This window comes from Solea solea, chromosome 5 (assembly GCF_958295425.1).
Source record: "Solea solea chromosome 5, fSolSol10.1, whole genome shotgun sequence".
NCBI lineage: Eukaryota > Metazoa > Chordata > Actinopteri > Pleuronectiformes > Soleidae > Solea > Solea solea.
In genome coordinates this window covers 31,857,202-31,877,201 of record NC_081138.1, presented here as the reverse complement: position 1 = coordinate 31,877,201, position 20,000 = coordinate 31,857,202, and the positions used below count along the sequence as shown (strand labels likewise).

The 20,000-nt window shown below is 43.0% G+C and overlaps 3 protein-coding genes across 16 annotated transcripts in view; all 3 read right to left on the bottom strand.

Moving 5' to 3' along the window:
* celf1 (cugbp, Elav-like family member 1) overlaps nt 1-13,532 on the bottom strand; it is an 18,307-nt gene extending 4,775 nt beyond the window's left edge. For 3 of the 10 annotated variants that reach the window (XM_058629455.1, XM_058629457.1, XM_058629458.1), the window contains exons 1-13: nt 13,299-13,532; nt 11,237-11,348; nt 9,160-9,347; nt 7,556-7,638; nt 7,279-7,327; nt 4,270-4,404; nt 3,565-3,644; nt 3,279-3,440; nt 3,121-3,190; nt 1,357-1,479; nt 1,087-1,200; nt 729-917; nt 329-349 (exon numbers count right to left, since the gene is read on the bottom strand). In XM_058629455.1, the coding sequence (XP_058485438.1) occupies nt 329-349; nt 729-917; nt 1,087-1,200; nt 1,357-1,479; nt 3,121-3,190; nt 3,279-3,440; nt 3,565-3,644; nt 4,270-4,404; nt 7,279-7,327; nt 7,556-7,638; nt 9,160-9,347; nt 11,237-11,340 (1,318 nt within the window). In that variant the 5' untranslated portion in view covers nt 11,341-11,348; nt 13,299-13,532. Of the gene's footprint in view, nt 1-328; nt 350-728; nt 918-1,086; nt 1,201-1,356; nt 1,480-3,120; nt 3,191-3,278; nt 3,441-3,564; nt 3,645-4,269; nt 4,405-7,278; nt 7,328-7,555; nt 7,639-9,159; nt 9,348-10,085; nt 10,577-11,236; nt 11,349-12,521; nt 12,600-13,298 lie in introns of those variants that run through there. The other 7 variants (XM_058629456.1, XM_058629460.1, XM_058629463.1 and 4 more) reach the window with 7 other exon arrangements.
* Nucleotides 13,533-14,187: 655 nt separating this feature from the next.
* On the bottom strand, nt 14,188-17,297 carry LOC131459132 (tripartite motif-containing protein 16-like). Of its 3 annotated transcripts, none has more exons than XM_058628588.1 (2): nt 16,753-16,976; nt 14,188-16,124 (listed from the first exon to the last, which is right to left on the bottom strand). In XM_058628588.1, exons 1-2 carry the CDS (start codon nt 16,971-16,973, stop codon nt 14,402-14,404), a joined length of 1,944 nt encoding a protein of 647 aa, XP_058484571.1. In that variant the 5' UTR covers nt 16,974-16,976; the 3' UTR covers nt 14,188-14,401. The 3 variants fall into 3 exon arrangements, with proteins under 3 accessions (XP_058484571.1, XP_058484572.1, XP_058484573.1); XM_058628589.1 differs by lacking the exon at nt 16,753-16,976 and adding an exon at nt 17,215-17,297 and having other exon boundaries at nt 14,189-16,124; XM_058628590.1 differs by lacking the exon at nt 16,753-16,976 and adding an exon at nt 16,340-16,642 and having other exon boundaries at nt 14,189-16,124.
* A 2,257-nt stretch (nt 17,298-19,554) lies between these two features.
* Nucleotides 19,555-20,000, bottom strand: part of mtfmt (mitochondrial methionyl-tRNA formyltransferase) — a 4,341-nt gene continuing 3,895 nt past the window's right edge. For all 3 annotated transcript variants that reach the window (XM_058629277.1, XM_058629278.1, XM_058629279.1), the window contains one exon: nt 19,555-20,000. This exon is cut by the window's right edge. In XM_058629277.1, coding sequence (XP_058485260.1) covers nt 19,958-20,000 — 43 coding nt within the window. In that variant the 3' untranslated portion in view covers nt 19,555-19,957.

The window sequence follows — 20,000 nt, the reverse complement described above, 5'->3', positions numbered from 1 at the left end:
TGATTTAGCTGCTTGGTGTTGGAGCTCTTGGGTTTGGTTGAAAATGATTGATAGACGTTTAGTGAAGCTAATTCATATGCTAATGAGGTTTAGCTCGTCCACTGGATGTGCTGAACATGTGGTTCTGATCCATAAAACGCTATCTGTCTGTCTGTCTGTCTGTCTGTCTGTCTGTTAATGTTTTTCTACCATATGACCAACGAGGGCTGCCGTAGTGTCAAAAATGAAACCTGTAATAAAACCACTTTAAAATGACATGTCGGCACAAACAAGGACAAGCCACGTGTTATGGATTTGAGCTGTGGAGGAAAATGATGTGACGTCTTACCGGTGCTGTGACTGTTGCTCGCTGACGCAGCAAATTTAGAACAAAACAGAGATCACAACAAAGCACACACATCTCCACCTAAACCCGACATTCTTCCACTCATTTTGTAAGAGCTGTTTACTGCTACATATTCAAGCTAAGTACTTTGACCAGCAGAGTCGCCCCCTGGTGGCTATTCCATATATACTTATTTCCTGGTTGGCTTTCAGGAGGAAACAGATATCGTCGACTTAATCGTGACGTAGATATCGTAGACTTAAACTATTACAGAGACTTTGTGGCTAAAGTGGCAAAAATCTGTTTTGCCTTGTGTTATTAGCACCACATACAACCCAGCTTCTAGTCGTTGGTTAATGAGCACGAACCATCACCTGGCCATGGTCAGGTTCCTGTTCCTCACCTTCTTTCTGGCTGCCCGCGGCGGACACGCTCTGCTGAGGCAGCAGACTCTGGCTGTACAGACTGGGGATGGCGGCAGCAGCAGCGTACTGCTGGATGCCTGAGTACGCCTGGCTCAGAGCCTCCATGGTGTTTCCTGAGCAGTTAGACAGACCTCCAGAACCAAGGCTGCCATTTAACGCTGCCATGCCTGAGTCAGAGACACCACAGTACACAGAGGAGGCCGTTTCTAAAACTCAATTTAAAATAATTTCAGGTGTTCACTTAAATGTTGTCTGTGGGTGGAGTCATGTTTAAAGAATGGCTCAGGATATACATACATAGATACACACACAGTGTGGCCCCCAGGGGCCCCTCACCTGCCAGGGAGCTCATGTTGAGTCCAGCTCCAGCACCAGCAGCCAAAGACTGCAGAGCACCCAGAGAAGATATCGGGTTGACTGAAGAGTTACTGCTGGAGGTGGGGGAGGAGCCTGAGAGACAACATTTACCATTAGAGCTTCAACCATCACACAAAGCCAGTGCTGCCCCCTTATGGTCGTCCAGAATAAATAATCATTAGTTGGCGAGTTTGGTTGTTTAGTCGCTGCGGGAAACAAAAAAAACATGCTGGAAGTTGTCGTTGTTACCTGAGCTTGTGAGTGCACTAAGTGGACTACTGGATGTTGTCATGGCGCTGGAGCCAGTGGGCGTGGCCTGTGAGGCAGTCGCTGCAGCAGCCAGAGCAGCCAGGTTCTGGATGGCATTAAGACCTGACACAAACACACACGCACACAGTTAAAATCCAGACTCCGCCCACCACATTCACTTTCATAAATACAAAAAAGGCTGAGTGTTTGTTTGTTTTTATAATCATTTAAACCAATATTTTCTACTTTCTGTCATTTTCAGCTTCTTAAATGTGAATATTTTCTACTTTCTGTCATTTTTCAGCTTCTTAAATGTGAATATTTTCTACTTTCTGTCATTTTTCAGCTTCTTAAATGTGAATATTTAATACTTTCTGTCATTTTTCAGCTTCTTAAATGTGAATACTTACTACTTTCTGTCATTTTTCAGCTTCTTTAATTTGAATATTTTCTACTTTCGTTGATTTTTCAGCTTCTTTAATGTGAATATTTTCTACTTTCTGTCATTTTTCAGCTTCTTAAATGTGAAAATTTAATACTATCTGTCATATTTTTAGGAAATTCGGATTCACAGGTCAGGCAAGCTGATGAATATTTATTTCGTATTTTGATAACCGCTGGTAAAAAAGCACTGACACGGCGTTGGCTTCTCCCTGATCCGCCTACAATACAGGAGTGGATAAGTATAGTAAGTGACATTTACCTCATGGAACAGATTACCTTCTCCATTTGCCTACAGAAAAACATATTTATCGAATTGTGGTTCAAATGGGTAAGATATGTTAGTTTTGAACAGGCAGAAGTATTGAATGGATGATCCTGTAATGCTATTTTTATGCTTTACTCTTGAATGTTTTATTTGGCCTAACGACTAGTGTGTATTGTTTTATTTTATTTATTTAAAAAAAAAAAAACAAAAAAAAAACTCCCTGGTGGACATTTCTTCTTAAATGTGAATATTTTCTACTTTCTGTCATTTTTCAGCGTCTTAAATGTGAATATTTTCTACTTTTTGTAATTTTTCAGCTTCTTAAATGTGAATATTTTCTACTTTCTGTCATTTTCAGCTTCTTAAATGTGAATATTTTCTACTTTCTGTCATTTTCAGTTTCTTAAATGTGAATATTTTCTACTTTCTGTCATTTTCAGCTTCTTAAATGTGAATATTTTCTACTTTCTGTCATTTTTCAGTTTCTTTAATGTGAATATTTTCTACTTTTGTTGATTTTTCAGCTTCTTTAATGTGAATATTTTCTTCTTTCTGTCATTTTTCAGCTTCTTTAATGTGAATATTTTCTACTTTCTGTCATTTTTCAGCTTCTTTAATGTGAATATTTTCTACTTCCGTTGATTTTTCAGCTTCTTTAATGTGAATATTTTCTTCTTTCTGTCATTTTTCAGCTTCTTTAATGTGAATATTTTCTACTTTCTGTCATTTTTCAGCTTCTTTAATGTGAATATTTTCTACTTCCGTTGATTTTCAGCTTCTTTAATGTGAATATTTTCTTCTTTCTGTCATTTTTCAGCTCCTTTAATGTGAATATTTTCTTCTTTCTTCGCTCCATAAAAACAAAGAAATTGTTCAAACTGACTGATTTTGGTTTGTGGACAAAAACAAGACGTTTGAGAAACATCATCATTTCCAGGTTTGATGAACAATTCTCAACATTTTATGAAACAAACAACTAAACAAATGAATGTTGGTTACAATAGAGTGTGTGTGTGTGTGTGTGTGTGTGTGTGTGTGTGTGTGTGTGTGTGTACCTGAAACAGGGTGCAGGTTGTTGAGTGCATTCCCTGTGGAGGTCGACTGCTGCAGCAGCTGTAAGTACAGCTGAAGTATGGAAGAGAAAACAGAGAAAAACAAATGTTTAACTGATGTTTAACTGCGCGCGCGCACACACACACACACACACACTCACAGCCAGGTACTGTGGTCCCAGGCTGTTGAGTCCGGTGAGATTCCCCCACATGGAGGCAGCACTGAGTTGCTGGATCTGTTGCTGCAGCTGTTGGGCCATGCGCTTCTGCTCCTTGTCCTTCTGAGTGTCTGCAAACTTCACCACGACGGGCGACGAACAGCCCTGAACACACACACACACACACAACACAAAACACAAAACACAAGATCATACAGTGACAGAGGAGCTGCTGCTGCTGCTGCTGCTGCTGCTGCTGCTGATGATGATGATGATGAAAGAGCTTCACCTCCATGGTTTGAGACTGGTGCAGGGACTTGATGGCCGACTGTGCCATCTGTCGAGCTGTGAACGTCACAAATGCACAACCTGAAGGACAGAAAGACACAAACATGATGTAAACACGTTCGATATTTACGTGTGTTACAAACAACAACATTTAAAAATGCTGCTATAGCACAAAGACTAACTGTGGGAGGAAACCCACGCACACACAGGGACTACATATATATACATATATATATATATATATATATATATATATATATATATATATATATATGTATATATGTATATACTTATATACACATATGCATATATATGTATGTATATGTGTATATAATATATATACTGTATATACAGTACATATATAAATGATATACTTATATACACATATACATACATACAGTATATGCGCATATATATATATATATATGTATATGTGTATAATATATATATATATATATATACTAACCCTTCTGAGCTTGAGTTACAAACACCGTCCCGCTGAACCCTGGTAAGTTTTTTCTCGTTTATTAAAAAAAACTTTAATTTAAATAAAAAAATATATATTTTTTTTTATTTATTTAATAGCATCATTGACGACCCTCAAATGTTTCCTTTCAATGTCAAAATTCACAAACTTTCAAGGATTTCAAGGACCCGTGTGTGACTCTGTTTATTTGCATATCTTGTTAACGTCAGAGTTTCTTACCACGACTGAGTCCGTCCGGGCCCCGGAGTATCCGACACTCCTCGATCTGTCCGTACGGTGAGAACATGAGTCGGATGTCGTTCTCGTTACACTTCTTTGAGATCATACCGACAAACAGCTTCCTGTCCTCCACCGCTGTGAACAACACAAGCGCACACGACAACGCACAACATCAAACACAACGACCCTGAGTCAAGACGACGCACAAGACATTGAAGAGACACAAGTTTACGTTGAAGGACAGAAGCTTCAGACGTCTGTGTCTGCATGTTGGTGTATTTCAAACACAGATCATTAGCTCATGAGTGCAGTGAAGGGACGCCACAGTGTCTTGACTTGACTATTAATCGCTGTATTAGACGCTACAGTGTATGAATGATGTATGAATCGTAACGTTTCAGAAGCACATAGTGGGTAGTTGAGCACAACTCAGACGGACAGAAAACAAAGTTACACAACAGCCGCGTGTTCGTGCTTGTGCACTGTTTGTGTGTGTGTGTGTGTGTGTGTGAGTGAGTGTGTGGAGCTGGTCATGTTTCTGATGTGAATGCTGCGTTCACACAGGACGCCGCCGCTGCGTTCACACAGGACGACGCTGCGTTCACACAGGACGCCGCTGCGTTCACACATGACGCCGCTGCGTTCACACAGGACGACGCCGCTGCGTTCACACAGGACGCCGCCGCTGCGTTCACACAGGACGCCGCCGCTGTGTTCACACAGGACGCCGCTGCGTTCACACAGGACGACGCCGCTGCGTTCACACAGGACGCCGCCGCTGTGTTCACACAGGACGCCGCTGCGTTCACACAGGACGCCGCTGCGTTCACACATGACGCCGCTGCGTTCACACATGACGACGCCGCTGCCTTCACACAGGACGACGCTGCGTTCACACAGGACGACGCTGCGTTCACACAGGACGCCGCTGCGTTCACACATGACGACGCCGCTGCCTTCACACAGGACGCCGCTGCCTTCACACAGGACGCCGCTGCCTTCACACAGGACGACGCCGCTGCGTTCACACAGGACGACGCTGCGTTCACACAGGACGCCGCTGCGTTCACACATGACGACGCCGCTGCCTTCACACAGGACGCCGCTGCCTTCACACAGGACGACGCCGCTGCGTTCACACAGGACGACGCTGCGTTCACACAGGACGCCGCTGCGTTCACACAGGACGCCGCCGCTGCGTTCACACAGGACGCCGCTGCGTTCACACAGGACGCCGCCGCTGCGTTCACACAGGACGACGCCGCTGCGTTCACACAGGACGCCGCTGCGTTCACACATGACGACGCCGCTGCGTTCACACAGGACGCCGCTGCGTTCACACAGGACGACGCCGCTGCGTTCACACAGGACGACGCTGCGTTAACACAGGACGCCGCTGCGTTCACACAGGACGCCGCCGCTGCGTTCACACAGGACGCCGCTGCGTTCACACAGGACGACGCCGCTGCGTTCACACAGGACGCCGCCGCTGCGTTCACACAGGACGACGCTGCGTTCACACAGGACGCCGCTGCGTTCACACATGACGCCGCTGCGTTCACACATGACGCCGCTGCGTTCACACAGGACGACGCCGCTGCGTTCACACAGGACGCCGCCGCTGTGTTCACACAGGACGCCGCTGCGTTCACACAGGACGCCGCTGCGTTCACACATGACGCCGCTGCGTTCACACATGACGACGCCGCTGCCTTCACACAGGACGACGCCGCTGCGTTCACACAGGACGACGCTGCGTTCACACAGGACGCCGCTGCGTTCACACATGACGACGCCGCTGCGTTCACACAGGACGACGCTGCGTTCACACAGGACGACGCCGCTGCGTTCACACAGGACGACGCCGCTGCGTTCACACAGGACGACGCTGCGTTCACACAGGACGCCGCTGCGTTCACACATGACGACGCCGCTGCGTTCACACAGGACGCCGCTGCCTTCACACAGGACGCCGCTGCCTTCACACAGGACGCCGCTGCGTTCACACAGGACGCCGCCGCTGCGTTCACACAGGACGCCGCCGCTGCGTTCACACAGGACGACGCCGCTGCGTTCACACAGGACGCCGCTGCGTTCACACAGGACGCCGCCGCTGCGTTCACACAGGACGCCGCTGCGTTCACACAGGACGACGCTGCGTTCACACATGACGACGCCGCTGCGTTCACACAGGACGCCGCTACGTTCACACATGACGACGCCGCTGCGTTCACACAGGACGACGCCGCTGCGTTCACACAGGACGCCGCTACGTTCACACAGGACGACGCCGCTGCGTTCACACAGGACGACGCCGCTGCGTTCACACAGGACGACGCTGCGTTCACACAGGACGCCGCTGCGTTCACACATGACGACGCCGCTGCGTTCACACAGGACGACGCCGCTGCGTTCACACAGGACGCCGCTGCGTTCACACAGGACGACGCCGCTGCGTTCACACAGGACGCCGCTGCGTTCACACAGGACGCCGCCGCTGCGTTCACACAGGACGCCGCTGCCTTCACACAGGACGCCGCTGCCTTCACACAGGACGCCGCTGCGTTCACACAGGACGCCGCTGCGTTCACACAGGACGCCGCCGCTGCGTTCACACAGGACGCCGCTACGTTCACACAGGACGCCGCCGCTGTGTTCACACAGGACGCCGCTGCGTTCACACAGGACGACGCCGCTGCGTTCACACAGGACGCCGCCGCTGCGTTCACACAGGACGCCGCTACGTTCACACAGGACGCCGCCGCTGTGTTCACACAGGACGCCGCTGCGTTCACACAGGACGACGCCGCTGCCTTCACACAGGACGCCGCTGCGTTCACACAGGACGACGCTGCGTTCACACATGACGACGCCGCTGCGTTCACACAGGACGCCGCCGCTGCGTTCACACAGGACGCCGCTGAGATCTGTGTTCCTCACTCAGGCAAATGTGTGACGATCAGAAACAAGACTCAGATCTGAGGAGGAAACGTTATTAAAAACACTTACCATTGTTTTTCTCACTGTCCGCAGGCTTCATCTGGACCGGGTGGTGCATCTGAGAAAACAAGTAAACAAACACACACACAAACAAGCAAACACACAGACAATCATTTTAATTTTCACGGTTCTATCGCTGGTGCTGTCACTCTGGTCACTGTGTTATTATTTAAACACTGAGGCTGAGTCTAGTTTCAATAAGACAATAAGAATCCTTGTTTTCCACTGTACTACTACAGTAAAGGTCACACAGATAAAAGTCATAAATATGGAGGTTGTGACTCACCCCGGGCAGAATCTTCATGTTGTGCAGAGCGTTCTGTGCTTCCAGGGCGGACTTACGAGTGTAGTATGTTATAAAACAGCAACCTGACAGGAAAGAACACGCCTGTTTTTAACACCACACGTCTTAATAGTCCATATTTCTCTGTACTCATAGATTCACTGACGTTAAAATGATTTATGACCTTTAGCTCGACTGACAATTGAAGGATTAGTTTGATAAAATTATCATTGATGCTTTTTCTCTGATTAGGGCTGAAAGGGTTACTCAATCACCTAATTCATTCTTGACTATTTTGATTATCATTTAGAACAGTCTGAGTGTTTCTTTGTTTTCTTTTATAATAATTTAAACCAATATTTTCTTTCTGTCATTTTTCAGTTTCTTAAATGTGAATATTTTCTACTTTCTGTCATTTTTCAGCTTCTTAAATGTGAATATTTTCTACTTTCTGTCATTTTCAGCTTCTTAAATGTGAATATTTTCTACTTTCTGTCATTTTCAGTTTCTTAAATGTGAATATTTTCTACTTTCTGTCATTTTTCAGTTTCTTAAATGTGAATATTTTCTACTTTCTGTGATTTTTCAGCTTCTTAAATGTGAATATTTTCTACTTTCTGTCATTTTTCAGCTTCTTAAATGTGAATATTTTCTACTTTCTGTCATTTTCAGCTTCTTAAATGTGAATATTTTCTACTTTCTGTCATTTTTCAGTTTCTTAAATGTGAATATTTTCTACTTTCTGTCATTTTTCAGCTTCTTAAATGTGAATATTTTCTACTTTCTGTCGTTTTTCAGCTTCTTAAATGTGAATATTTTCTACTTTCTGTCATTTTTCAGCTTCTTAAATGTGAATATTTTCTACCTTCTGTCATTTTTCAGCTTCTTAAATGTGAATATTTTCTACTTTCTGTCATTTTCAGCTTCTTAAATGTGAATATTTTCTACATTCTGTCATTTTTCAGCTTCTTAAATGTGAATATTTTCTACTTTCTGTCATTTTTCAGCTTCTTTAATGTGAATATTTTCTACAATCTGTCATTTTTCAGTTTCTTTAATGTGAATATTTTCTACTTTCTGTCATTTTCAGCTTCTTAAATGTGAATATTTTCTACTTTCTGTCATTTTCAGTTTCTTAAATGTGAATATTTTCTACATTCTGTCATTTTTCAGCTTCTTTAATGTGAATATTTTCTACTTTCTGTCATTTTTCAGTTTCTTTAATGTGAATATTTTCTACTTTCTGTCATTTTTCAGTTTCTTTAATGTGAATATTTTCTACTTTCTGTCATTTTTCAGTTTCTTTAATGTGAATATTTTCTACTTTCTGTCATTTTTCAGTTTCTTTAATGTGAATATTTTCTACTTTCTGTCATTTTTCAGTTTCTTTAATGTGAATATTTTCTACTTTCTGTCATTTTTCAGTTTCTTATATGTGAATATTTTCTACTTTCTTTGCTCCATAAAAACACAGAAATCATACAAACTGAATGATTTTGGTTTGTGGACAAAAACAAGACGTTTGATAAACGTCATTATTTCCAGGTTTTGAAACAAACAACTAAACGAATGAATGTGTGTGTGTGTGTGTGTGTGTGTGTGTTCACCTTTGCTCTGCGGGGGATTCTGGCTCCGGTCTCTGAGGACGTTGATCTCGTAGACGGCTCCAAACGGTTCAAACAGCTCACGAAGCTGCTCCTCGGACCAGGAGCGTGGAATCTGCCCCACAAACATCTTGATGGCGTCGACGTCGGGTTGATCGGGATGATCCAGAGAACCGTTCATTTTCTTCCCTCTGCAAACACGACAGAGGAGAGCAGACGTTCAGAGGTGAACGCTCTTCAGGATTCAGACGTGGAACGTTCACAAACGTCCAAACTGTGATGTTTGAGAACGGAGCTGAGCGACCGCGGCGCTAAATCACTGACACTCGATAACCGGACCACAACAGAGGTCACGACCTCACGGGTGAACGACGAGAGGACAGAAATGACATGTGATGCTTGGACATCATACGTCGCCATGACTACACACTGATGTCAGACATGTCATGAATGAATGAATGAATGATGCTGAGCTGTTGAACATCCATCAGGGTCACAGGGGGCGCTGTGGCACTCTCAGGGTGACAGGCGGAGTCACATCCTGGCGGATGACCTGTCCGTCACAGGGGAGATCATGTGACCTCCATGCAGAAGCATCTCGTCGACTTGCTGCAAAGGCAAGAGTGCTAACCGCTACGCCACTGCGTGGCCCCATATTACCCGTACAAGCAGGACTGAGTTCACAGCTGGTCTGAAGTAAGTGACGGAGCAGCCGGAACATCAGTGATGGTGGAGTGGAGTCAGCGATGATAGAACACAGGTCATAGTTCATAGTTCATAGTTCATAGTTCAGGAACATTCTTCTCCAAACACACTCATTCACAGCTGATTTGTTTTTCGATCTTTAAAACAAATACATATGTACGTTATTATTATTATTATTATTATTATTATTATTATTAATTATTTTAATGGCTGCAGTTACTTACACAGGACTGGAGTTCAAAGAGCAATGATCCACCAGCATCTCAGGGAGAAAATCCAGCTTAAAAGACGCCATGACGGCAGCAAAGTCCGAGCTTTCACACAGAGACACGGACACGAGACACACGCTGGTCTCTGCCGACTCCACAGTATGAACGGGAACACACAACCACAGACACACACGGCGACAGCCTGGCCTTCAGCTCCTGTGACAGGGAGCGTGTCAGTGAGCGGGGGCCACACTGAGTCACGACACACCATCAGGACGTCCCACAATCAAAGTGCTGATGATCCACAGCCTTTTGTGGACTGGACTTTTTTTCCAAGGCCAGCAGATCTGAGCGCAGCATCAGATAATAGACCCGGTGTCAGACTGATGCGGATCAGGCCCAGTGGGCACAGGGAATGACAGGCCAGTGAATGGTCCACTGCGGCCTGGAGATAATCCCCGGACCAGGAACAACAGGGGCTGACAATCAGGTTCCGGCCTGGGGGGCTGTTAATGTGTGTGTGTGTGAAAACAATGTTTCAGTCTTTGTGCACCAAACTCTTGACACACACAAAATACAACAATCACAATTCCTGTCAAAACAATTGCAATCAGATATTTATTCACTCGCTCAGACCGAGCTGTGACTAACGATTATTTACATCATCGTTTATTCATCCATTATTTTATTGATGAATCAGTTTGTGTTTTTAGTTCATAAAATGTTGATCATGGAAATGATGATGTTCTCATTTCCTCAAATGTCTCACTTTTGTCCACAAACACAAAATGATTTCTTTGTTTTTATGAAGCAAAGAAAGTAGAAAATATTCACTTTTAAGAAGCTGAAAAACACTTTAGTTAAAACTGATTTAAGCCACTTTAACAAAAGACTTGGAATAAAATCTCCATCAGTGAAAATCAGTGATTTTAGCTGCTGGTCCTCTGCTGCCTCGTGTGGTCACTCTGTGTCACTGAGGTCAATCTGAACGTTGGACTTCAAACACTGAAGTGACAAAATAAGACATTTGAACTTAGTGATGGAGGCAGCTGTGGATCAACAGAGCCTGAAAATCCCTGATTTTCTCTCTGGACTTTGGTGTGGGAGAGTGAGTGCTTTACAAACTACAAACACAGTTTCTGGTCGGGAATGCTCGGTCTCCTTACCCAACCAGTGCCACGCTGGAGACTTCCACGGTTTGGAGGGGGAGTGTGGGCTGTCCAGTGTGCTCTGGAGACACATAGAGGGTTTCAGGGTCCAGGCTATCCATCCAGGGTGCTGACACACACACACACACACACACACACACACACACACACACACACGCGCAGACACCATAGATACAAACACACACAAAAAAGGACAATAATGGACAATAAATACACAACAAAAACAGACTTAAACACCACACAGTGACAAAAACACTGACTCAGTCACTCCAGTTAAAGAAGAATAAACTAAACAAAGGGGCGGGGCTTTGAATGACCATGCTGTTTACATTAATTAACAGTATAACATGGTTTTTCATCATTACTGTGTCATTTTGTCAACATCTCATTTCAATAAATGAATCAACACCTTTGTTTGTCAATAGAGCACATGCAAAACAAGCCAGCGAAGTCCTAAAGAAGAGCAAAAAAATATATAGAAAAACTTCATGATTATTCCATTTATCGACTACTAATCACTTACTAAATGGATCATTAAGTATTTTGATCATCAATTAACAGTTTGACTCTTTTTTTAAATAACTAAAACCAGTTTCTGTAATTTTTCAGCTTCTTAAATATGAATATTTTCTAGTTTCTTTGCTCCATAAAAACAAAGAAATCATTTAGTTTGTGGACAAAAACAAGACATTTGAGAAACGATTAATGGAAAATAAACCTGTTATAATAATTCATCTTGTCATTAAGTGAAGTGCAGATTTGTTTGATGTTTTCAGGGTCAGGTTTCTTCTCGAGCTGTGACGTTCACCAGTGAATGAAGTCTTTTGAAAGATGAGAATCGAGTCGCAGTCGCCAATCGTTCTTTTTATATGAAAATTATACGACTCATTAGTTAGTTATTAGTTGTAGCCTGCTCAGTTTTTATTCTTTAAGTCTTTAAGGTGAAGGAAAAGCCAAAATACACATGCCGTGCGCCGTAGTGCGCGTCACACTGCGCTTCACCATTGGGTGGCGGTACAAGTCTGGACGCGGGGCACAGGACGCGTTCCTGTACCAAAGAAGAAGAGGATAAACGCACGGGTCCACATGAACGGAGAGCTTCATGGTGCAACCATGGCAACGACAAGGACGCTACACCAGTGGAGGAGGAAATATGTTTGATATGATGCACAAGCTTCACATTGAACCCAAAGAACTGCATTTTATGAAGTTATGTAACTTTTATTACTTTTGATTATGTTTTTGAGTCATTACAGTGCTAATGATCTGGACAGAGTCATACATTTTGTCAGCGCAGGCCATTATGGGCTAGTCCAGGGGTCTCCAACCTGTGGCTCTTCTCTGCAGCGGCTCCTTGTATCTTTGAAAAATATACATACATATTTTTATTACTTAAATTGTTTTTGTAAAGTTTACACTTTTCTGTTTAGAGATTAGATGATAAATTGTGTTGAAATATTGTATGCATCATATCCGACTGTCATATTAAAAAGGATCCACATACGTCTATACTGGCTTTCTTTGAAGAATAACTTTTAACTCTCCTCAAACGTTGGCAGGACTAGGTCTCCATGATTGTGTGTTAGGGTATAAACAGCAATGAAATGAAATGAAAACACTTTAAACTTCATCAATGTAACACAGATCTCCTTCTCTTATCCACGTTATTATGGGTCAAATGTGTTTATCCTTCCACACCACAAACATTCAGTTTTAACCACGTGGATGCCAGCACCACCCTGCACACATGGCATGACATGATGCTTTCATGTGGAAGGAGTGACGTCAGCGGCGACCTCCGCGTTAGATGACGTCACAGACATACCCTCCTCCCCAGAAACATGCGTATTATCGTAGTATATCCACTCACTGCAAAACCACTGACAGCTTAGCTCACTGTAGCTCTGAGAGCTAACACACACACACGAGCCAAACGTCAACATAGGACTGACATGTTACACCATGACAACACAGTTAGCACACGCACGCACACACACACACTGACACTGTGTTGTGCTAGCGTTAGCATGCTATGACAGCGTTTGAAACACTAACTTACCCGTGTTTATTTCACGCCACTGTAAAAGTGTGTGTGTGTGTGTGGGGGAGAGAGAAGCCGCTGTGGATGATTTTGATTGAACTGTTCCGATATGACGTCACACTTGTAGAAAAAAAACAAACAAACAAACGCAGAGTTACATGAGCTGAACAAGTTTGTGGTTTATCGCTGTGTAGCTTTAGCTTTAGCTTTAGCTAACACTAACAGCAGCAGCAGCCAGCGGAAAATGGCAGCCCCGCCCCTCCCTCCTCGTTTCCATCTTGTGCTGAGTTTATCAGCTCACACGCGCATTACCGCCACCTGCTGGACAGGAGTGTGGCTACTATTACTACTACTACTACTACTACTATTATTACTACTACCACACATACAAAGGCTACTACCACTACTAGTAACACTAACACGAAAATGACTACTTCTACTACCACAACTTTTACTACGGAAACTACTTCTACTATTACTGCTACTGATACTACTACTACTACTACTAAGACTACAATTACTGTTACAATGACTACTTCTACTTAAACAACCAGGGACCGGAGATACTTCTGATCAAATAAAAAGTTATATATTTATATAATTTACATCATTTATAATTATATATAAAAATATGATTTTGTATTTGTCCAAAGTATGTATATATATATATATATATATATATATATATATATATATAAAAAATTAATTGAGATTATGAAAATGCCTTGATATTTCATAATAAAATACTTCAATGTCATGAATTTTCAAAATACTGTGAAACTTTACTCAGTTTCCAGTTTTCACACATTCACATACACTCACAGCAACATGGGCTTAAGTGTCTGTGCTCAAGGACACAGACGAGCAGAGTCAGGAATTGAACAGGAATTCTTTTGTTTTGTAGTTTTTTTATTGTGATTTAAAAAAAGATGAAAACATTTCTATTGTATTGATGTATTCATGTTTGAATCTGCTGAAACTCTTCGTTTCAACTCAACATCAGTGAGTTTGTTTCACTTAAATCTCACATACTTCAAAAAGAACAAATGTTCTCCTCACACAAGATCATCACAAGGTTCAAACACAGAGTTTCAAGTCACTGCTCCTGAAAGAACTCACGTTTATTTGAGTTTACACAACTCAGCTGTGACTCCAGGTGAATACGCATAAAAACTAACTCCAGCACAGAGAGGCTCAGTGAACATGGTCTGGACTCTGTGGAGCAGAGTCATGGTGTCAGAGACTCTGTAGAAGGAAAGAAGACCTGCTCTGTGGTCCAGGTAAACTCCCACTCTGGAGAACAAACCACCTGAGAGGTCCGTCCAGAAGCAGTTGTGACCAAACTGACACCAGTTTTGGTTACAAAATAAAGCCCAAGATTTGTCATTGTTTCCAAATCTACTTTCATCTAAACCTGAATGTGATCTTGTGATGTCCTTGTACGTCACTGCTACATAAACTGCTCCTCCTGTCCACTCCACCTCCCAGTAACAACGTCCAGTCAGACTCTCTTTGCTCAGGACCTGATAAACATCAGTGAATCTGTGTGTGTGATGAGGATAAGACTGAGCTTTCTTCATAAATCTCACTTTTCTGTTTCCCTCAGATAATAACAGACGTGCGTGTGCTGTGTTTGGATCCAGTGTGATTTCCTGTGAATATCTGAGGAATTCAGCTCTGGTCTTTGGTTCTGGTTCTGTCAGTGAAACCTCAGTCAGAGCCAGTGAGATGTCTGTCCACGTCTCGGTCACGACGTCCTGCAGTTGACCTCTGACCTTTGCCACAGCCGCCGTCACGTCCTCAAAGTGTCTCAGAGGACGGACGTTGATGGTGGACGAGTGTGTGGACGGACTGAGTGCCGACAGTGAGTGGTAGTTGAGGAGAAACTGGTTGTGGTCGTGTGTGAGTGAGAGCTGCTTCAGTTCAGCTTCTCTCTTCTTCAGCTCAGTGATCTCCTGCCGAAGCTTCACCTCAGCACCTGTGACTCGTCTCACCTCGGTGTCGTGCCTACATCTGATCTGCAGCTTCACTTCAGCGCTTCTCTTACCCAGGAGACGTAACATCTCAACGATATTGTCCGTGTCCTTCACGGCTTGATCAGCAGACAGACTGAGAGTCTTCCTCTCCTGTTGAAGCACCTTCACGTCTCTGTCTCTGTCCCTGAGTCTCTGCTGGACTTCTTCTCGACTCAGATCCAGCTCTCTCTGCTTGTGCGTCCTCTCTGCTGCAGCTGAGACTGTGTCGTGGTCTTTATGTTCGTCCACAGAGCAGAGAGAACAGATGCAGTGCAGATCAGTGCGGCAGAACATGTCCATCATCTCATTGTGACGAGGGCAGATGTTCTCCTGGACGTTCTTGGACGGCTCCACCAGCTTGTGCTTCTTAAATGCAGGTGATTGATGATGAGGCTGGAGATGTTCCTCACAGTAAGAGGCCAAACAAACCAAACAGGACTTGAGAGCTTTCAGTTTCCTGCCAGTGCAGACATCACAGGCCACACCTTCAGCTCCAGCATAGCAGTGATCAGCAGGAGCAGCGTGGAGTCCAGTCTTCTTCAGCTCCTCCACTAAATCTACTAACATGATGTTTTTCATCAGTATAGGCCTCAGTGCGAAGGCCTCTCTACACTGAGGGCAGCTGTAGATCCTCTTATGCTCCTCTGAGTCCCAGTGGTCTTTAATACACTTCATACAGTAGCTGTGTCCACAGAGAATAGTCACCGGATCCTTCAGTAGATCCAGACAGACGGAACAGCAGAATCTGCCTCGGTCCAGCTGATTTCCTCGCTGCGCCATTTCACCTCCTGATAACGGCCTTGTGAGCACCAATAAACAGATGAGATTCCTGTAGAATAAAGGGTAAAAGAATGAGACCGGCGACGATGCTTCTGATCAGTTCAGCTTCACTCGGCACAATTTAAATCACAAATAAGAAAAACATACTTTCTGTAACTTGTTCTCAACATTCAAATGTAATTGTATCAATGCTAACATCCATAATGGCTAGTGGCTCTACTCCCCACTAGCATAGTACCTGGTACCAGGTATTATTATTAGTACCTGCTCCGCGAGGTTCCAAGCGTGCTAAATAGGTAACTATGTGATGACGTCCCACACACAAATCGAGCCGAACCGCGCCGAACTGTAGATCACTTAAAACTACTTAGCAATCGTAAAAACGTGGGTTCATCTCCAACAACTACAGAAGTCTGGTGTAAAGTCACTAGTGTGTGTGTCGCGTATAAAACAAATCACCGCAGTTTCACTCAGCCATGCAGTTTCGACTCCGCCCACGTTTAAGTTGGTACTTTTTTTGTCGTGGAGATGCAACCTAATCGTGCCGTGTCGCGCCATGCCGAGTAGAGTAGAGCCGGTGGAAATACGCCATAATTCAGCTTATGAACTGAGCTAGTATTTCACACTCCTGCATAAACTACATCAATACCACGCAAACAGAATGTGTAGGTACTCACATGCTCCAGCTCATAATATCTAGCACATGGCTCGTTGTTTCTAAATAAACGCATGAGCTGAAGACTTGCAAACGTTTCAAACCTTTGTCCAAAGTGCCAACAAAAGTGCCAACAAAAGTGCTAACAAAAGTGCTAACAAAAGTGCTAACAAAAGTGCTAACAAAATAACCACTGAAACAACATAGTTCATCTAACAGTGACACCAAATATACAGCATTCATAGGTTTGATCAATAAAATCTCATCAACCCAAAATGAAACGTGCTCGAGCCCAAAACTATCACATGCTTGACAATGAACTCAACGTTTACAACGGCGCCATCTTGAGGCGACACAGACGAACTGTGTGTGTTTAACTTGTTCACAAAATCATATAAATACATCACATACACTGACAAAAACATAAATCTACATGTAAACAACAACTGTACGCATCTATAACATGTTGTTGAATATCACTCACCTGTAGAAAACAGCTAAAACAACGATGCTACTGCTCAGTGTAGCTATGTTAGCTTCGCTCCGCAGAATGAGGAAGTAGGTCCAGCTGCAGACCTAATAGCAGCCCCGCCCCTCCCTCCTCGTTGCTGAGTTTATCAGCTCACGCGCGCATTACCGCCACCTGCTGGACAGGAGTGTGGCTCAGGAGAGAAGGCAGCAAAACAGAGGGGGGAAACTACTACTACTACTACTACTACTGCTGCAGCTACTACTACTACTACTACTGCTGCAGCTACTACTACTACTGCTACTGCAGCTACTACTATTACTACTACTACTGCAGCTGCTACTACTACTACTACTGCTGCAGCTACTACTACTACTGCAGCAGCTACTACTACTACTGCAGCTACTACTACTACTACTACTACTGCTGCTACTACTACTACTACTACTGCTGCTGCAGCTACTACTACTACTGCAGCAGCTACTACTACTACTACTGCAGCTACTAATATTATTATTACTACTCCTACTACTACCATTACTACTACCACTACTACTACTACCACTAATACTAAAAACTACTACTACTACTACTACCACTACTATTACTATTACTACTACTGCTATTACTATGGAAACTACTTCTACTACTACTATTCTTGCTACTGATACTAACAAATTATACTACTAATTGTAGTGGTACTACTACTACTACTACTACTACTACAATACTAAGACTACTACTAATTACTGTTACAATTACTACTATGACTACTAAAACAACCAGGGATGGGAGATACTTCTGATCAAATAAAAAGTTATGTATATATAATTGACATAATATATATCATTTATAATTATACCACCAAACGCTGAACAATGTACCGTAGTTGAGGATTTTTTTTTTGGAGGGCTGCCGTCGACGCCCACTAAATATGGTCGTTTCTATAAGTAAGTAAGCAGAGCTGATCACCTCTGACAAACTATAAATACGTCAGATCTTCATACACAAACCACATGTTTGAATTCTAAATGACTCATGGCCATCCCAAGTACGAAGGCCGTTTCTCAATATCCATACTTGTGTGTACTTGTGTGTACTTGTGGGTACTTGTGTACTCCCGTACTTGTGAAAACGTCATCAGCCTCAGTCCCAGTTCTGTTCCAATTCTCAAGTAAGCGAACAGCGAGGACGGTTCTCAAACCCGGAAGTGTTCTCGCTCCGCCCATTTTGACCAAGTATGCATCGGAGGTGACTGAAGCGTACTTGCGATGGCCATGTATCCCAGAATACATTTCGGCGGAGCATAGCAGCAGATAATAGAAATATAAATCTGAAATAAATATTTTTCTTTGTCCCGGAACAAAGTTTTAACATCATTTGAGGCGAGAAATGAGTCATTTAGAATTCAAACATGTGGTTTGTGTATAAAGATATGACGTATTTATAGTTTGTCAGAGGTGATAAGCTCCGCCTCTGCGGACGCTCGGCGCTCACTGTGCCCGGCGCAGAGCAGCGTTACCTCGGCCTGTCCTGATGACATCATGACGTCGCTGTCATTAGATGCTCGGTGTGATCCATAGATTTGTTGTTGACGTGTTATTTTGTTTTTAATGGAAACGTTTTGACCTGAAAGTTTGAATATTATTAATGTTTTATTTTATTTTAACTTTGAATGTTAGATTTATATTAAAGTCGCACGGTCATTGTATCTGTATTTAAATATAATATGTGAATATTAGATATGTAGAGTAGTATATATTTGTACGTTATATATTTATAGAGTAGTGTATATGTATATATATATATATATATATACTACTCTACAATGCTGTAAAATATCTTTTTTCCACATTGTATTATTTGTATTGTATATTTTAATAGAAATAAATTAATAAAGTTAAATATTTAAAATGTGAAAATAATATATATATATATATATATATATATAATATATATTATATATATATGCATTTATTAAAAGTATTTCATATGTTCATTTATCAACACCGTAGGTGGCGCTAATGAGGCCGCAGCACTTGGTGCCAGCCACCATTCAAACAGCAGAACAATACATACATACAGTATACATACATACTTGCTTACTTGAGTATTGAGAAACAGCCACATACTTGTGTACTCCCGTACTTGTCAAGTATATACTCCCAGTGTACCTCTCAAGTATATACTTCCCAAGTAAGCAAGAACATACGATGCGTACTTGATCAAAATGGGCGGAGCGAGAACACTTCCGGGTTTGAGAACCGTCCTAATGTTAAGTCACAAAAAATACAATTTCATTCTTGTTCGTTTCCAAATGGAAAACAATAAAGAAATAACTGTTCTTGCCATAAGTCAGTCCACACAATATTATTTAATTGCAAGGTTGCACTTTAAATACAGTAAAACATGAGACGCAATGATTTATCGGCGTCAACGTTTATAGACGTATAATGTTCTGATTGAATAAGAGGCTAAAAATCCCTCTGAAAGCATTCATGTCACTTCACGGCTGGGTATGATTGAATTTGTGATTCTTCAAAGAAAGGCCGGATTTTTGGGTCTTTGTGTCCCTGCCACAAAAACAACAAAAATAAAAAGCAGCATCATCTGCAGGCCAAACGTCGACACTGCGCCCGGCGTTTGTGATGCAGTGAACGTGCTGCAGACGCAGATGTCTTAAAACAGACAGTCACGACAGAGACACAGTGGATCCATCAGGTGACATCGGCGCTGGAAATCAATCTCTGTGGTCACATCACGACGCCAACTTTCCTCTCATGTGATTCACTTTAGTTTCA